The sequence below is a fragment of the Caretta caretta genome, chromosome 3 (assembly GCF_965140235.1).
Source record: "Caretta caretta isolate rCarCar2 chromosome 3, rCarCar1.hap1, whole genome shotgun sequence".
In the NCBI taxonomy this organism is placed as follows: Eukaryota; Metazoa; Chordata; order Testudines; family Cheloniidae; genus Caretta; species Caretta caretta.
The window spans coordinates 172,129,174-172,145,498 of record NC_134208.1 but is presented as its reverse complement, the minus strand read 5'-3'; the positions used below and the strand labels follow the sequence as shown (position 1 = coordinate 172,145,498).

At 39.2% G+C, this 16,325-nt stretch overlaps 1 protein-coding gene across 4 annotated transcripts in view; it reads right to left on the bottom strand.

Annotated features, from left to right (window-relative positions):
• Positions 1 to 16,325, bottom strand: part of MTA3 (metastasis associated 1 family member 3) — a 264,399-nt gene that overhangs the window by 67,655 nt on the left and 180,419 nt on the right. For 3 of the 4 annotated variants that reach the window (XM_048843021.2, XM_075127129.1, XM_048843022.2), the window contains exon 16: positions 15,604 to 15,750. In XM_048843021.2, coding sequence (XP_048698978.2) covers positions 15,604 to 15,750 — 147 coding nt within the window. Of the gene's footprint in view, positions 1 to 22; positions 55 to 15,603; positions 15,751 to 16,325 lie in introns of those variants that run through there. The other variant, XM_075127130.1, reaches the window with a different exon arrangement.

Here is a 16,325-nt window from a genome sequence, read left to right as displayed (position 1 = left end):
CCCAGATGTCCCAGGGACACTCTGGCTCTGTTCCATGTCAAAGTGGAGAAGTTCCTGCCAGTAGATGGGGAAAAATGTAAAAGATCTTAGTTAAAAAAACATACACATAATTAGCAGTAATAACTAAACCATCACTACCATGGGGGATTTTCACAGCCTGCAGTGAACCTGAACTGTTGTTGTTGCTCATAGTTAAGAAGCTGGTGGGTGAAGGGATTGCTAAAAGTGATTTGGAATCCTGTAGCATGAAAAGAAATATTATTAGATTCAAAATATGTAGTGAGTCTTTTTTATAGTAACCACCGGTGAAAACAGTCGCCAGAGTCTTGTTACACACCTGAATCTTCTTGGCATTGTCCTCATTTCATTGATCAGGATCAACAAAGCATATTGCAGGATTTATGACTTTCTGCAGAGAGAATTCTGCTTTTTGGGTGGGACTGCTCTTCTGAGCTACCAAGGAACGTTTTAATTAATCTAAGTTGTTTGGGCTTTTGCAGCAGTAGCAACAGAAGGAAAGCGATTGCATCTCCCAGAGTAGATAAAAGCAGCAGAATGTGTCTAGAAGACTCCAAAAGACTCTGTCATCTTTCCAGACAATATGATGACAGGTTTTTTTTGGCATCCAATGAGTAAGTACAGAATGAAGAATTGGGGTGAATGAAGATTATGCACATGAAGTTGAGTATTCTCTAGAAAGGTGAAAAGTTTAAATTTCCCTGTAAAGTGAAGTTTGCAATAAAAGTAATCCTGCACAATGCATTACATAAATCAGAAACATTTTGGGTCAGGCTACGGGAAGTCAATGCCCTCACCCAGAAGAATTAAAAGACTTACCATAAAGAAATGATAAGTGCATGCAACAATATAAAGCCAGCTTAAAGCTTTAAGTGTTTCATATCAAATGTTTACAGTGTTATTTAAAATGAATTTAAGACACGTGGACTCCTTTGAAATCACTGTGGTATTATTGTTCACAAGTCTGAGAATTGGCTTTAGAAACATAAATCTATGGAAGAATATAGTTCTGTCTTTGGAACATTCTTTTTCAAAGTTCCAAGTTCTCAACCTAAAATTTGGATTTCTTCTCATTGTGTTTTCTTGCAGTTCTTCCAAACCCCTGGCTCCCAGCCTTTTCCAATTGAAAGTACCGATTGTAGTTGGGGACCTGAAATTGTGACAGTTGCCTTCAGGAGGTTATGCTCCCATGAGAAAACAGTGCATTTGTCATAATATCCAATCTTCTGAATTCCCCCATTTCATTGGTCATTTCTACAAGGCTACAGCTGGGCCTGACTGCTCTGTCTTGCCTGTTTCTTAGATAATCTGCTGGTTCCTGTATGAGAGATGTGCTACCAGATTATTAGGGCATCTGAGAAGACATGAAAAACTTTAGGAGAACTGTACCCACACCAACTCAATTACTTCTTCTCTGGTTTGTGGAAAGAGCCACTATCATCCATGAAAATTATAAAAATGAAAGAAAAAATACACAGCAAAACAAAACCTTTTAAAGTCTATTCAGAAAGCCATAGAAGTAATATTTTGTACAGAAAAGAAACATACATCCTTTATCTGGCTACAATATCCTTCACTTGCAAGAAGACAGTGTGGCATTATGCCCCATATTCTTCATAGTGATATTATTATGATATGATTATGGCATAGCTATGATGTATTCTATGAAAGATAGGTCATGCAAGATATAATTGAAAAGGTTATGATTCACTGAATATGATTATCCTATTTGTATGCATGTATCATTTTGGCATCTGAAGTTAGGAATATTGTCTATGGATCTACTGCAAATGTGTTTACACCTGGGGAATGCCCACTAAGCAGAATGCAATCAGCATAGATGGCTGGCTGGGAATGGCTTTTGGGAGAACAATAGGTCTTAGAAGATGCTAATCTCCCACTGGGGAGCCTTCCTGAGAATGCTACAAACAGCCTCCAAGTCATGGCTTCTGTGTTCCTACAGGGGCATGTGACCAAGTCACCTGGATCTGGACTCCATCTTTGAATACCAGTTTTTTTCCACTGACTGGGTGTGGGAACCAAGAGGGCAGACAAAGGGTTCCCGCCATATGCAAAAGCTGTTTAAGGATGGGGAGTGACATCATCATTGTTGTTCACTGACTCCCTGCCCAAAGGAGACACTTGGAAACACCTGAGGAACAAGGTTTGGACTGTGGGAGAAGGGCTGAACTCAGGAGAGAGGGATTTCTAGCCTGTGAAAGGAATACCTGGGGTTTTCAGCTGCAAGCAAGTGCAGCTTGCCCTCAAGAATCTCTGCAAACTGTTTAAATCAACAATTAGGATAAGAATTTGCTACTCATATCCAATATCTTTAATATATTAAGCTCAGAGCACGTTTTTGTTTGTTTGCTAGGTAATCTGCTTTGATCTGTTTGCTATCCCTTATAATCACTTAAAATTAGGACTGTCAAGTGATTAAAAAAATTAATTGTGATTAATCACACTGTTAAAAATAATAGAATACCAGTTATTTAAATATTTTTGGATGTTTCCTACATTTTCAAATATACGGATTTCAATTACAACACAGAATACAAAGGTTTCAGAGTAACAGCCGTGTTAGTCTGTATTCGCAAAAAGAAAAGGAGTACTTGTGGCACCTTAGAGACTAACCAATTTATTTGAGCATAAGCTTTCGTGAGCTATAGCTCATGAGTACACTGCTCACTTTATATTTATTTTTTATTACAAGTATTTGAACTGTAAAAAACCAAAATAAATAGTATTTTTTAGTTAATCTCATAAAAGTACTGTAGTGCAATCTCTGTCATGAAAGTTGAACTTACAAATGTAGAATTATGTACAAAAAAACTGCATTCAAAAATAAAACAATGTAAAATTTTAGAGCCTGCAAGTCCACTCAGTCCTACTTCTTGTTCAGCCAATCATATAATCAAAGAATATCAGGGTTGGAAGGGACCTCAGGAGGTCATCTAGTCCAACCCCCTGCTCAAAGCAGGACCAATAGCCAACTAAATCATCCTAGCCAGGGCTTTGTCAAGCCTGACCTTAAAAACTTCTAAGGAAGGAGATTCCACCACCTCCCTAGGTAACGCATTCCAGTGCTTCACCACCCTCCTAGTGAAAAAGTTTTTCCTAATATCCAACCTAAACCTCCCCCACTGCAACTTGAGACCATTACTCCTTATTCCGTCATCTGCTACCACTGAGAACAGTCTAGATCCATCCTCTTTGGAACCCCCTTTCAGGTAGGTGAAAGCAGCTATCAAATTCCCCCTCATTCTTCTCTTCTGCAGACTAAACAATCCCAGTTCCCTCAGCCTCTCCTCATAAGTCATGTGTTCCAGCCCCCTAATCATTTTTGTTGCCCTCCGCTGGACGCTTTCCAATTTTTTCACATCATTCTTGTAGTGTGGGGCCCAAAACTGGACACAGTACTCCAGATGAGGCCTCACCAATGTCGAATAGAGGGGAACGATCACGTCCCTCGATCTGCTGGCAACACCCCTATTTATACAGCCCAAAATGCCATTGGTCTTCTTGGCAACAAGGACACACTGTTGACAATCGCTCAGACAAACAAGTTTGTTCACATTTATGGGAGATAATGCTGCCCTTTTCTTGTTTTGATGTCACCTGAAAGTGAGAACAGGCGTTCTCATGGCACTGTTGTAGCAACATTGCAAGATGTTTACATGCCAGATGTGCTAAAGATTCATATGTCCCTTCATGCTTCAACCACCATTCCAGGTAACGTGCATCCATGCTGATGATGGGTTCTGCTAGATAACAATCCAAAGCAGTGCGGACTGACACATGTTCATTTTATTTATCTGAGCCAGAGGCCACGAGCAAAAGCTTGATTTTCATTTTTGGTGATTTGGGATCTGTAGTTTCTGCATCAGAGTGTTTCTCTTTTAAGACTTCTGAAAGCATGCTCCGCACCTCGTCCCGCTCGGATTTTGGAAAGCACTTCAGATTATTAAACCTTGGGTCAGCTGTAGCTATCTTTAGAAATCTCACATTGGTACCGTCTTTGCATTTTGTGAAATCTGCAGTGAAAGTGTTCTTAAAACGAACAACATGTGCTGGATCATCATCTGAGACTGCTATAACATGAAATATATGGCAGAATGCAGGTAAAACAGAACAGGGGACATACAATTCTCCCCCAAGGAGTTCTTTCACAAATTTAATTAACGCAGTATTTTTTTAACAAGCGTCATCAGCATGGAAGCATGTCCTCTGTAATGGTGGCTGAAGCATGAAGGGGCATACGAATGTTTAGCGTATCTGGTACGTAAATACCTTGCAATGCCAGCTACAAGAGTGCCATGCAAATGCCTGTTCTCACTTTCTGGTGACATTGTAAATAAGAAGAGGGCAGCATTATCTCCTGTAAATGTAAACAAACTTGTTTGTCTTAGCAATTGGCTGAACAAGTAGTAGGACTGAGTGGACTTCTAGGCTCTGAAGTTTTACATTGTTTTGTTTTTGAGTGTGGTTATGTAACAAAAAAATCTATATTTGTAAATTGCACTTTCACGACAAAGATTGCACTATAGTACTTGTATGAGGTGAATTGAAAAATACTATTTCTTTTGTTTATCATTTTTATAGTGCAAATACTTATAATAAAAAATAATATACACTTTGATTTCAATTACAATACAGAATACAATATATATGAAAATGTAGAAAAACATCCAAAATATTTAATAAATTTAAATTGGTATTCTATTGTTTAACAGTGCGCTTAAAACTGCGATGAATTGCGATTAATTTTTTAATCATGATTAATGTTTTTGAGTTAATCATATGAGTTAACTGCGATTTACAACCCTACTTAAAATCTATATTTTGTAGTTAATAAACTTGTTTTGTCTAAAACCAGTGTGTGGAAATCATAACTTGGGGTAGAAAGCTGTGTATATTCCTCTCCATATTGAGGGAGGGGTAGCTTAGATTGTATAGTTCTCTGTGCAGCGCAAGACGGTATAATTTTGGGTTTACCCTCCAAAGAGGGGTGTGCACTTGAGTAACTGAGCAGTTCCTTAGCTGAGCCTTCCCATGCAGAGCTAATCTCAATATCTGTGTGTAGCTGCAGCTGGGTGTGTCCCCACTGGTATGTGTGCTGGAGGGGGCTTGAGGGCCTGTCACAGCAGTACAGTGTAAAGGGAGCACAGGCTGGTGGGTCAGGCGAGCTCAGTGGTACCCCAGTTGCAGGTGGCATCCTGTAATTCAATAATCTAACTGGTATTTTTCTTCTTTAATTACTATCATCCTAATGCAATACTTAAAGTAACTGTTTTCATCCTGACTTTTTCAACATTACAATGCTGCTGTTTCTGCCAGTGTAGGATATGGAGCCTAGGTTAATGGCTCAAATCTGGATCAGATACATGAAAAATACACCATAGTTCAGCTGTTAGTCGCCCACACACAATGGGTTTGATGGCCTCAGTCCAGTTCCTACTGAGCAAGTGTCCTCATCACAAACACCGCCATCCCAAATGACACTAACAGCTCCCGTTCTTAGCAGTCTCAGCAGAGAGACCAAAAATAGCCCAAGGATTGAACTACATTTCCACCCCTACAGAGAACCCCTCTAGAAAAGGTTAATGCATAATAGCAGAGCTGCGTAGAGAAGCTTTTATTGTATCTGCCAGTATTACAGACTGTTACTGTACAAACAGTTACTTTAATACACAACTGAATAAAGGGTTTCAGTCTTGAGGAATGTCAGGCCAGCACCTTTTATAAGTATTACATTAAAAAAAAAAAATTAAGTACCAACCATTTTCCTCTCACTATCCTTCTCCCTCCCGCCCTCCCCAAGCCAAAAGAAGTAAAGGCTCTAGATGTTAAGTGGTGGAAGAGGTGATGGTCCTCTAACTCCAACATAGCTTTTTAAAAAGGAGCCAAATTTCATATTTGCACCATACACCTTTTAACCACTACATCCATTATTAGCTAAATAATAAGAACTCCCCCAAAACAGCATGCAGGCTTACCCATGTGAACAGCGATGCCTTAAAACATGTCAGACCTAAATATGAATTTACATAAGCTTAAGTGGTGTTTACTTCAGAGCCGTATATTGCGCCATATCTTGGGTAAACGTGTTTTTGTGGCTTCCTTGAAACATCTTTTCTAATAGTAATGACAAAAGCAAACCAGGATAAGAAAATGGCAAATGGCATTAAAAGATAAGACTTCAGTGTATGCACCTATGCCCATTTTTGTTTGTTTGTTTCACTAAAGTGTAAGTTAAAAAACAGAATATATCAACCCCTCAGCTGTATATTTCCTGGCTGTTAGTTGGTGCCACACAATAACACTAAAAAAACTAAATAGTCTTTTGTAATCAAAGATATTGTTTAGTATATTACATACTGTAATATTAAAACTAATTTTTTATTCAAAAATCGCATAATATTGTAGTGGCAACTACACAAAAGCCAGACACTTCCCAAGCTTCTCGAATTATGCACCATGTTACTGATCTGTATTTGGAAAGAAGCAGTATGGTGTACTCATATCTTACAGTGATTAGGAAATACTTTCTATTCCATCAGTAACCAGGGGGAATGTTAAAGACCAACTTTTACTTGCACACAAGAGTATTAAAAGAAACAGTCAAGGAGCTTGCTGAAATATTACAGTTGAATTTTAACAAATATTGGAACTTTAGGGAGGTTCCAGAGGACTGGGAAAAAAAAAAACTAACAAGCCAATATTTTAACAGGGTAAATGGGATGACCCGGGTAACTACAGGCCCTAACTGATCTCAGGCAAAATCATGGAAAGGCTGATATGGAACAGAATCAGTAAAGACTTAAAAGACTGGCAGTATAACTAATGCCAATCGACAAGGTTTATGGAAAATAGGTCTTGTCAAACAAACTTGAAATCCTTTTTGATGAAATTATAAAATTGTCTGATAAAGGTAACTGTATTGACACAATTTCTTAGATTTCTGTCAGGCATTTGACATAGTCCCACATGACATCCTCATAAAAAACAGCACTATATAAAATCAATGAATCCCATACAAAATGGATTAAAAGCTGGTAGACTGATGAATCGCAAAAAGTAATTGCAAATGAGGAATAATCATCCAAGGAGGAGGTTTCCAATGGAGTCCCACAGGGGTCTGTTCTTGGCTCAATGTTTTTCAATGTCTTTATCAATGATCTGGAAGAAAATGTAAAACTACTGCTGGTAAAATTTTCAGATGGTGCAAAAATTGGTGGAGCAGTTAATAATAATGGTACTAGCTAACTAAGTAATGATGAGAAGCCCGTTATACAGACAGACCCAGATCACTTGTTAAAGTGGGCTTGTTTGAACAACATGCATTTTGACATAGCCAAATGCAAGTCACATATCTAGGAACAAATATAAGGTCTCACTTACAAGATGAGGGGTCATATCCCGGAATGCAGTGACATTGAAAAGGATTTAGGGATAATGATAAATAACTCGCTGAACACGAGTTCCCAATGTGATGCCATTGCTAAGTGGGAGAGCACAGTCCCTGGATGTATCCCAGGGAAATATCATGCATCAGTAAGGAGGTGGTTTTAGCTTTTAATACAATATTTGTGAGACCATTACTGGATAGTGTGTTCAGTTCTGGAGTCCACACTTTAATAAGAATGTTGAAAAATTGGAAAAGGTTCAGAAAAGAGCTACTACAATGATTTGAGGTCTGGAAAATACAGAATCATAGAATCATAGGACCGGAGGAGACCTCAAGAGGTCTTTTAGTCCAGTCGCCTGCATTCATGGCAGGACTAAGTATTATCTAGACCACCCCTGACATGTGTTTGTCTAACCTGCTCTTAAAAAACTCCAGTGATGGAGGTTCCATAACCTCCCTGGGCAATTTATTCCGGTGCTTAACCACCCTGACAGTTAGGAAGTTTTTCCCAATGTTCAATCTAAACCACCCTGTGACACCCTCATATTCACCACTGTCAAATAATTAGGATATGTTTTGCACAAAGTATGCCTTGTGAGGTGGTATTCTAAAAGTATTGATCTGCTAGACATTAATAACTCATTGGATTGTGTGTGCAATCACCGCATATGGAAGTATAAAATTTGGCTATGTATGCATTACTGAAACATGTCGTGAGGTTGAAAACACCCACAAGCAGCCTTTCAGGTACAACAGTAAAAAGGCCAAACAATGTTCGTAGCTCACTGAGAAAATGCACACAAGCCCAAGGATTACCCCAGGAACTGTGTACAATAGAAACCTCTCCGAGATAGTACTACACAATGGGAACTGTTTGACCCAGCTCACAGCAAAAGAGCTTTCCAGCAAGTGGAAAGAAGACATAAAAGGGGGAAATGACATCATGATGGTATGTCACTCTCCCTAAAACAACATACCTGGAAACATCTGAGGAACAAAGACTGAACAGGGGGAAGTGATAGTCCCAGGCTAAAGGGATTTCTAGCCTGTGTATGAAAACCTGGGAAACCCAAGCTGCAAAGCAAAGGCAGCTAGTGCCTTTAGAATCTGCCAGCCTGTTTATCACTTGCTCAGTTTGCATTTTTGTTTATTTACCAGGCAGTCAGCTTTGATCTGTTTGCTATCACTTATAATCACTTAAAATCTATCTTTTTATAGTTAATAAACTTATTTCATGTTTTAATCCAAACCAGTGTGCATTTGACTAAGGGTCTGGGGAAAATCTCAGCTTGGTTACCACAAGTGTGCATCATCCTCTTCACACTGAGGGAGAGACGGACCGGGTATTAAACCCATATACTGACCAGGTTTGACCAGATACTGATCAGGTTTGCTCTGGGGTCCTAGGCTGGGAGGCTGGTGGTTAGAAAGCCTGCATGTGACTGCAGTTGGGTGTGTCCTTACCTGTGTGAATGCTGGTGAAAGTACAAGTTTGGAGAGCTTTGCAACTTGTCACTGAAGCACAGTGTGAGAGGGAGCCCAGGCTGCTGCGTCAGAGGGCTCAGTGGTACCCCAGTTCCAGGTGGCACCCTGGGGGGAACCCATTACACACCCTTGCTGCAATTTAAGCCTATTGTTTCTTGTCCTATCCTCAGAGGTTAAGGAGAACAATTTTTCTCCCTCCTCCTTGTAACAGCCTTTTATGTACTTGAAAACTGTTATGTCCCCCCTCAGCCTTCTCTTTTCCAGCCTAAACAAACCCATTTTTTTTTTCATTTTCCCTCATAGGTCATGTATTCTAGACTTTTAATCATTTTTGTTGCTCTTCTCTGGACTCTCTCTAATTTGTCCACATCTTTCCTGAAATGTGGCGCCCGCGACCGGACACAATACTCCAGTTGAGGACTAATCAGCACGGTGTCAAGCAGAAGAATTACTAACACCAGAATGATGTTTGCTTTTTTTGCAACAGTGTTACACTGTTGACTCATACTTAGCTTGTGACCCACTTTGACCCCTAGATCCCTTTCTGCAGTACTCCTTCCTAGGCAGTCATTTCCTATTTTCTATGTGTGCACCTGACTGTTCCTTCCTAAGTGGAGTACTTCGCATTGGCTCTTATTGAATTTCACCCTACTTACTTCAGACCATTTCTCCAGTTTGTCCAGATCATTCTGAATTTGAATTCCAAAGCACTTTAAGCCCTCCCAGCATGGTCTCATCCGCAAATTTTATAAGTTTACTCTCTATGCCATTAGCTAAATCATCAGTGAAGATACTGAAGAGAGCTGGACCCAGGTCTGATCCCTTTAGGACCCCACTCAATATGTCCTTCCAGCTTGACTGTGAACCACTGATGATTACTCTCTGGGAATGGTTTTCCAACCAGTTATGCACCAACCTTATAGTAACTCCATCTAGGTTGCATTTCCCTAGTTTGTTTATGAGAAGGTCATGTGAGACAGTATCTGTTACTAAAATCAAGATATACCACATCTACCACTTCCCCCCATTCATAAGGCTTATTATCCTGGATCCAAGAAATGTGCCTTATATATGACAGACTTAAGAATCTCAATCTATTTAATTTATCCAAGAGTAGGTTAAGAGGCGACTCGATCACAGAATACCAGTACAGTAACTCCTCTCTTAACGTTGTAGTTATGTTCCTGAAAAATGCAACTTTAAGCAAAATGATGTTAAGTGAATCCAATTTCTCCATAAGAATGAATGTAAATGGGGGTGGGAAGTTTAGGTTCTAGGGAAATTTTTTTCACCAGACAAGTCTATATTATATTTAATAAATATATTTAGTAACAGATTGTCTCCCATGACCCTCTCATAAACAAACTAGGGAAATGCAACCTAGATGGAGTTAGTATAAGATTGGTACATAACTGGCTGGAAAACCACACACACACACACACAGACAGAGTATAAGTTTTAAACAAACAATTTAATACTGAACACAGCGATGATGATTGTGAAGCTTGGTTGAGGTGGTGGAGTCAGAGGGTGGGATATTTCCCAGGGAATGCCTTACTGCTAAATGATGAACTAGAACTCAGCTGAGCCCTCAAGGGTTAACCCATTGTTGCTAATGTGTACCCTCACACTCTACAAGGCAGCACGAATGGAGGGAGGGGAGACAGCATGGTAGACAGAGACACAGTGAGTGAGTGAGTGAGTGTGTGTGTGTGTGAGAGAGAGATGCACATTGCACCTTTAAGTACGCTGACCCCACTCTTAAATACACTGCCTTGTTAAATTAATCAGCAAGCTGAGACGGCAGCTGCTGCCTGGAAGCTCCCTCCGTCCTGAGCCCTGCCATGTGTCCCCCCTGCTCTATGGAAGATGGGGTAAGCGGGGTGCAGGAGCAGGGGAGAGGGGGACACCAAGACATTAGCCCTCCTCTCCCCTCCTTCCCCTACAACAAGCAGGAGGCTCTGGAGCAGAGAGCAGGAGCAGCACATGGCAGTGGGGGGAGGGACAACTGAACTGCAGGCAAACTGATAGCTTGTGGGCAGCTGCCGCACAGGGAACTTAGGGGAGCAGGGAGCTGATAGGGGAGCTCCTGGTCCACCCTGGTTCCAAACCCCCACCAGCTAGCTCCAAGGGGCTGCTCCTCCTGCAAGCAGTGGACAAAGCAGGCAGCTGCCAAACAACATTATTTGGGAGCATTGCACAACTTTAAACGAGCACGTCCCCTAATTGATCAGCAACGTAACAATGAAACAATGTTAACCGGGACGACTAAGTGAGGAGTTACTGTAGCTAGAGGGGAAGAGACTTCTGAGAGCAGAGGGCTCTTTAATTTAGCAGAAGAATGCATAGTGAGATTCAATGATTGGAAGCTAGACAAATTCAGACCAGAAATAAATAGCAAATTTTAGCGGTGAGAGTAATTAACAATTGGAATAACTTACTTAGAGATGTGATTGATTCTAAATCACATGAAGCCTTAAATGAAGACTGGATGATCTCTTTCTGAAAGACATACTATAGTTCTAACAGCAGTTATGAGCTTCATGCAGTAATTACTGGGTAAAATTTTATGGCCTGTGTTATGCAAGAAGTCAGACTAAATGATAATAATGGTCCCTTCTGTCATTAAAACCTACCCGTCAGGAACCAATGAAAGACACTGGAATGGAAAATATGTCATATGCAAGATCTGTGAAATATCTGGAACACTGCAAGAAGGTTAGCTATAGATTTTAGATTGTAAACTTTCCTGGACAGGGTTTTCTCTCAGTCTATGTCTATAAGGCACTAGCACACACTAGGTTGCATAATAATAATAATAATGATGATAATATGGTAGGAAAATCCAACCCAAGATAGCCATGGTATGACACTCTCCAAAACAAACAGCAATAGTCTTGATTCGGGTCCATATATCTTGTCCCTTCTAGTGTGCCAGTCACATGTTATCTAGGCCACAATCTGTCCAGTTGCCTAACTTGGTGCAACTCCATTAAGCTGATTCCTCTATAATAAACTATATCATCAAGGAACCTTTTTATTGAAAACGATTTGTCTGATACAATCCACTTGAGGACATCAGGTTTCTTGACACCATTGCTTCCTCCCCTGAGTGAGTGAGTAATATTTAAGGAAACCTGCTGCAAACTGTTAGAAGAGCCAAAACAGTTTGGAATGTTATAAAGAAGGTACAAAGGAAGGTTATCCTGGGTACTGAGTTTGTGAAGTTTTACATTCTATTACTTAGAAAATGCCTTTTAGGCTGTCCATCAAAAGAAAAAAGAAAAACGGATTCTGTGTACACTAATCGCTTGTGGAAAATTGTTTTTCTGTCACTGCATTCGGGGCTTTTGTATATCGTCAGATGCCCCAGTAGCTATTCCACAGACTTCATGGGCTATGGCATGCAGAGATTTAATTAAAGAGTATGTCAGAACAGGCATTAAGATAGTTATCTTAACAGAACTCTACAGAGTACAGATGGTCACTGTAACCTAGAAATATCTGTTCTCCTTGAAATGATCTACTCCCCATCAAAAATAATTCAAGGAAATGACAAATTTAAAATTTGCGAGTTATTTTAAAACGTAGAATAAATCTTTCCACTAAAGTCCTGCTTACCAATTAAGTATTATCCCACGTAGGACACCCTAGCACAATTAGCCATGTTGGTGCTTTGTCAGTCAAACAAGCTCATCAGAATGGATGGTGCTCTATGGTAGTTATTTTTCTGAGGAAGTTTACTTTGAAGAGAATATTGAGACTGTTTTAGTAAAAGAAACAAAACATATTTTGAAATGGTCTTGCTATTTATGTAGGTCCTTCTGTGGACACCCTCACAAGCCGAGTCCCTCACAAACATTAATGAATTTACTGCCACAGCATTCCTGTGCTTTAGGGAAGTATCATTATCCCCATTTTACAGATGGGGAACTGAGACAAGCATGATAAATGTCTTGCTCACTGTCCCACAAGGAATCTATGACTGACTCAGGAATATAATCCAGGTCTCCTGAAACAATGCAGTGCTTTACAACAAGACCATCATTTCCTACGTCAGACTGCATTTGGCCTGCGCAGTGCACTTCACTTTAATGCATAATACTCTTTATATTAATAAGATTCACACAGTTGTGGCCCTGCCCTACTGGATAGCACGTTTTAGCAGTTAGATTATCTGCTTACTGTGTAGTGGCATTATTTGACTATTTGCACACTGAATTAAGATCCAAATACTTCTCATTTATGTATAAATGTTTCAGATAAATGAATAACCAGAATATTTTATCCATCATCCATTTTTTAAGACAGCGCTTTGTAAGTGTGGGTAAAAAAAAAAAAAAAACCAGGATGACATTTTCACTAGAACATACACAAAATGTAGCTGTGACTTAGCAAGTGTCACTGTAATAAGAAAAACTCATGATGTTCATTACCCCGGCCCATATTTCCAGAGCAGCCTCCCTGCTAACTTATGCCAAACTCCCAAATAAAATCTAAGGAAACATCTACTCTATGAATCATTCAAACTCTAATGCAACATCCATCCATGTGTAAATTCTGTCTTGTCTTGGTCTGTCTGTTTTGGACAGTAGAATTTTTGAGACAGGGACTGTTTTGGTACCATCAATCTGCTATGCAGCACCATATTCACTTAGAGTGCAAATATTAGAATGTATATAATTAATATTTAGCAAAGAGAGGCTTTGGTAAATCTTGTAATCCTCCTTAGTGCGTATTCAGGAGGAAATCCTATGTTTATGCATATGAACAGAGTGTACCAGCCTTCTAATAAGATCTATTTCTTATGGGCTTTTAAATGATTAACACACAGGAAGACAAAATAGGTACATAGCTCCCTTTAGAACTTGTTTTCAGGATGGTACTGGCTAACAGGTGGTGTGGATCAAACAACATATGTAGTCAAAGATGGGAGAACAGGATTGGACCAGATTAAAAGGAGTTGGAATGGCTCTCCAGGTTAGAATACAGCCTGTCAAATAGACCATAAAATACTTCTTTAATTACTTCTGTGATGGCAGGGGGAGAGACTTAATGGTCGAACATCTCTTTCCATTTCTAATATCTACACTCTCTATGAAGAGACAATTTCTCTCCCCTCCAACATGCCACTTTTGAGGCAAAATAATAATAATAATAATCACAAAGTGTTTTCATTTTTATTCCATATGTGATTCCATAAATCCGGTTCCATATTACCTCCTCACTGCCTTGCTCGGATAAACCAAAATGAGGATTCATTACATTGGAGAGGGCAGAATTTCATGCTTCCCAGTTTCATTGCAGAATGGACTTTTATATCAACTAGCTAGTAATCTATGGTATTTGAAGATTTACGTATGTTAGTTCAAAAGCATACAGTGGAATTCTACACCGAAAGAGGACTAAATGGATTTTTTTATTCCATTGATCTGTTATTCATTTGTATTCAGTCAGATCTGCTTATTTTACTGAATATAATATACTGTATTACTTTTCACTCCTGTTAGCTAAATAGAGCCAACACAATGAAAGGAGAATGAGCTAGATTCTATTCTGACTTGCATGTCGGATAGAATGGTTCATTTAGTTTCAGTTGCAGAATCTTAAGGTTATGGTGATGATGTAAACACCAGAAAGATACTATAGCAAAGTCACTTTTTGGAGTACAAGAACACTTAAATAGTTTTGAGTCACCTTCATAATTACTCCCAAACCTTTACAATATATTTGCTCAATTTTCATGTCCACTCTGACTGCTTTGCACTACACCATGAAGCAAAGCAGCTGGAAACCGGGCTTAAAGGACCGCAAGGCATAAACTGTTCTAATTTACAGAAGGAACTGGACTGGTCCTGAGCCCCAGAATCTTGGGCCACAAGATGGCTAGAAGTTATCTTTCCCTCTTCCCTACCAAATGCAGCTCAGAGAATTTCAGCCAAATATTTCAACCAAGTTATATACACTGTATGCATACAATAATTACAACAGTGTTTGTAAACCAGCAGGAAGTGTAATCAACTCTTCTAGCTGTACATAAATAAATACAATGTGGCAAAACTCAATCAAGGACATCACTGAAAAATATTTTTTCAACAACAGTGCAAAGAATCTCCATTGCTACACTTGTTCCCCTTATTTTTATTCTTTTTCTGATCACTTATGCAAACAGTGCAGATTACTAGTAAACAATGCAAAAAATATCATCAGCTTGAGGACTGCAAAACCAAAGTAATCTGTTGAGATAGAGCTTAAGATCTATAACCAGTTCCAATGCATTACGCACCACAGTCATGACATTTAAAACTGACAACACAAATATGCCAAATATATCTTGCACAAATTTTAGTACCAATGTACAACTCTGATCTATATTCAAAGCAGAGCTGTGAATGCATAGATTCTATTCTTCCCAGTGAATTTTAAAAACTATTACTGTGGGGAATGTGCTAACTACACAGGGCAGCAACATTCATAAAGCTGCATCCTTAGGACAATTATTATGCTTGTAGTCTGTTGCTTTGTTTAGAAATTTGTGATCCATTCCTTAATGTACTGTAATATACTACTAGTGTATCTTATACTTAACTGAATAGCCAAAATTTCAGTTTTCTCAGTTCACAGATGCAATACTTGTTAGTTCACATAAAAAGATTCCTAACTTTTTTTAAAAAAATCCCAGTTTTACATACCCTCCAGTCCATTGTGATGGCTGTAGTTTCTTTTCCCCAAAATACTTCGGGATGAATGATTAGGGGTTGCGAGCATTCGTTTCGCAGCTGGGGTTTGAAGGCTTGGCATTGACCGGACTACATTAGGTTTCATTGCAGGATGAATCTCTGTTGGGGTTGAGGGGGGAGGAGATTTAAAATGAAATATTTACGAACGTTTTATCTACTCATTTTATCTATTAAAAGCACATTTAATTTTCCAGTGAACTCAAAGTCAATTTCTTCAGGCCTAGAATTTTTCCAAATTTTTACACAATGACTCAGTCTCAAGTCTTTGCTACCATGGCTCTCCCTAATGTGAAACATCTGGGCTGCTTGAGGTAACTACCATGATTGCTTAACTGCGTGTGTTCAGTAGGTAGGGGAAAAGACATCTCAGCAAATTCCTTTGAAGTTTTGTGCTGGACAAAAAAAAAAAAAAAAATCACATTTGACCCTCAGATTAGGGCAAACGAGCTTCTAACATTTATTCAGTTAAAACCCTTATAATATGTTTGTGTGTGTATATTATATTACAGTTGGGTCTAGTAGCAGTTCATATTATTAAAGTTGCCCAACACCTCCCATTATAACCCTGCTTTTAGGTGTTTATAACTTTGCCAAACTTTAGTCATTTGGCCTGAAATTTTCCATGCTGAGTGTCTGCCTCAGGCAGATCTATTCTGAGGGGTGATGGGAGAGGG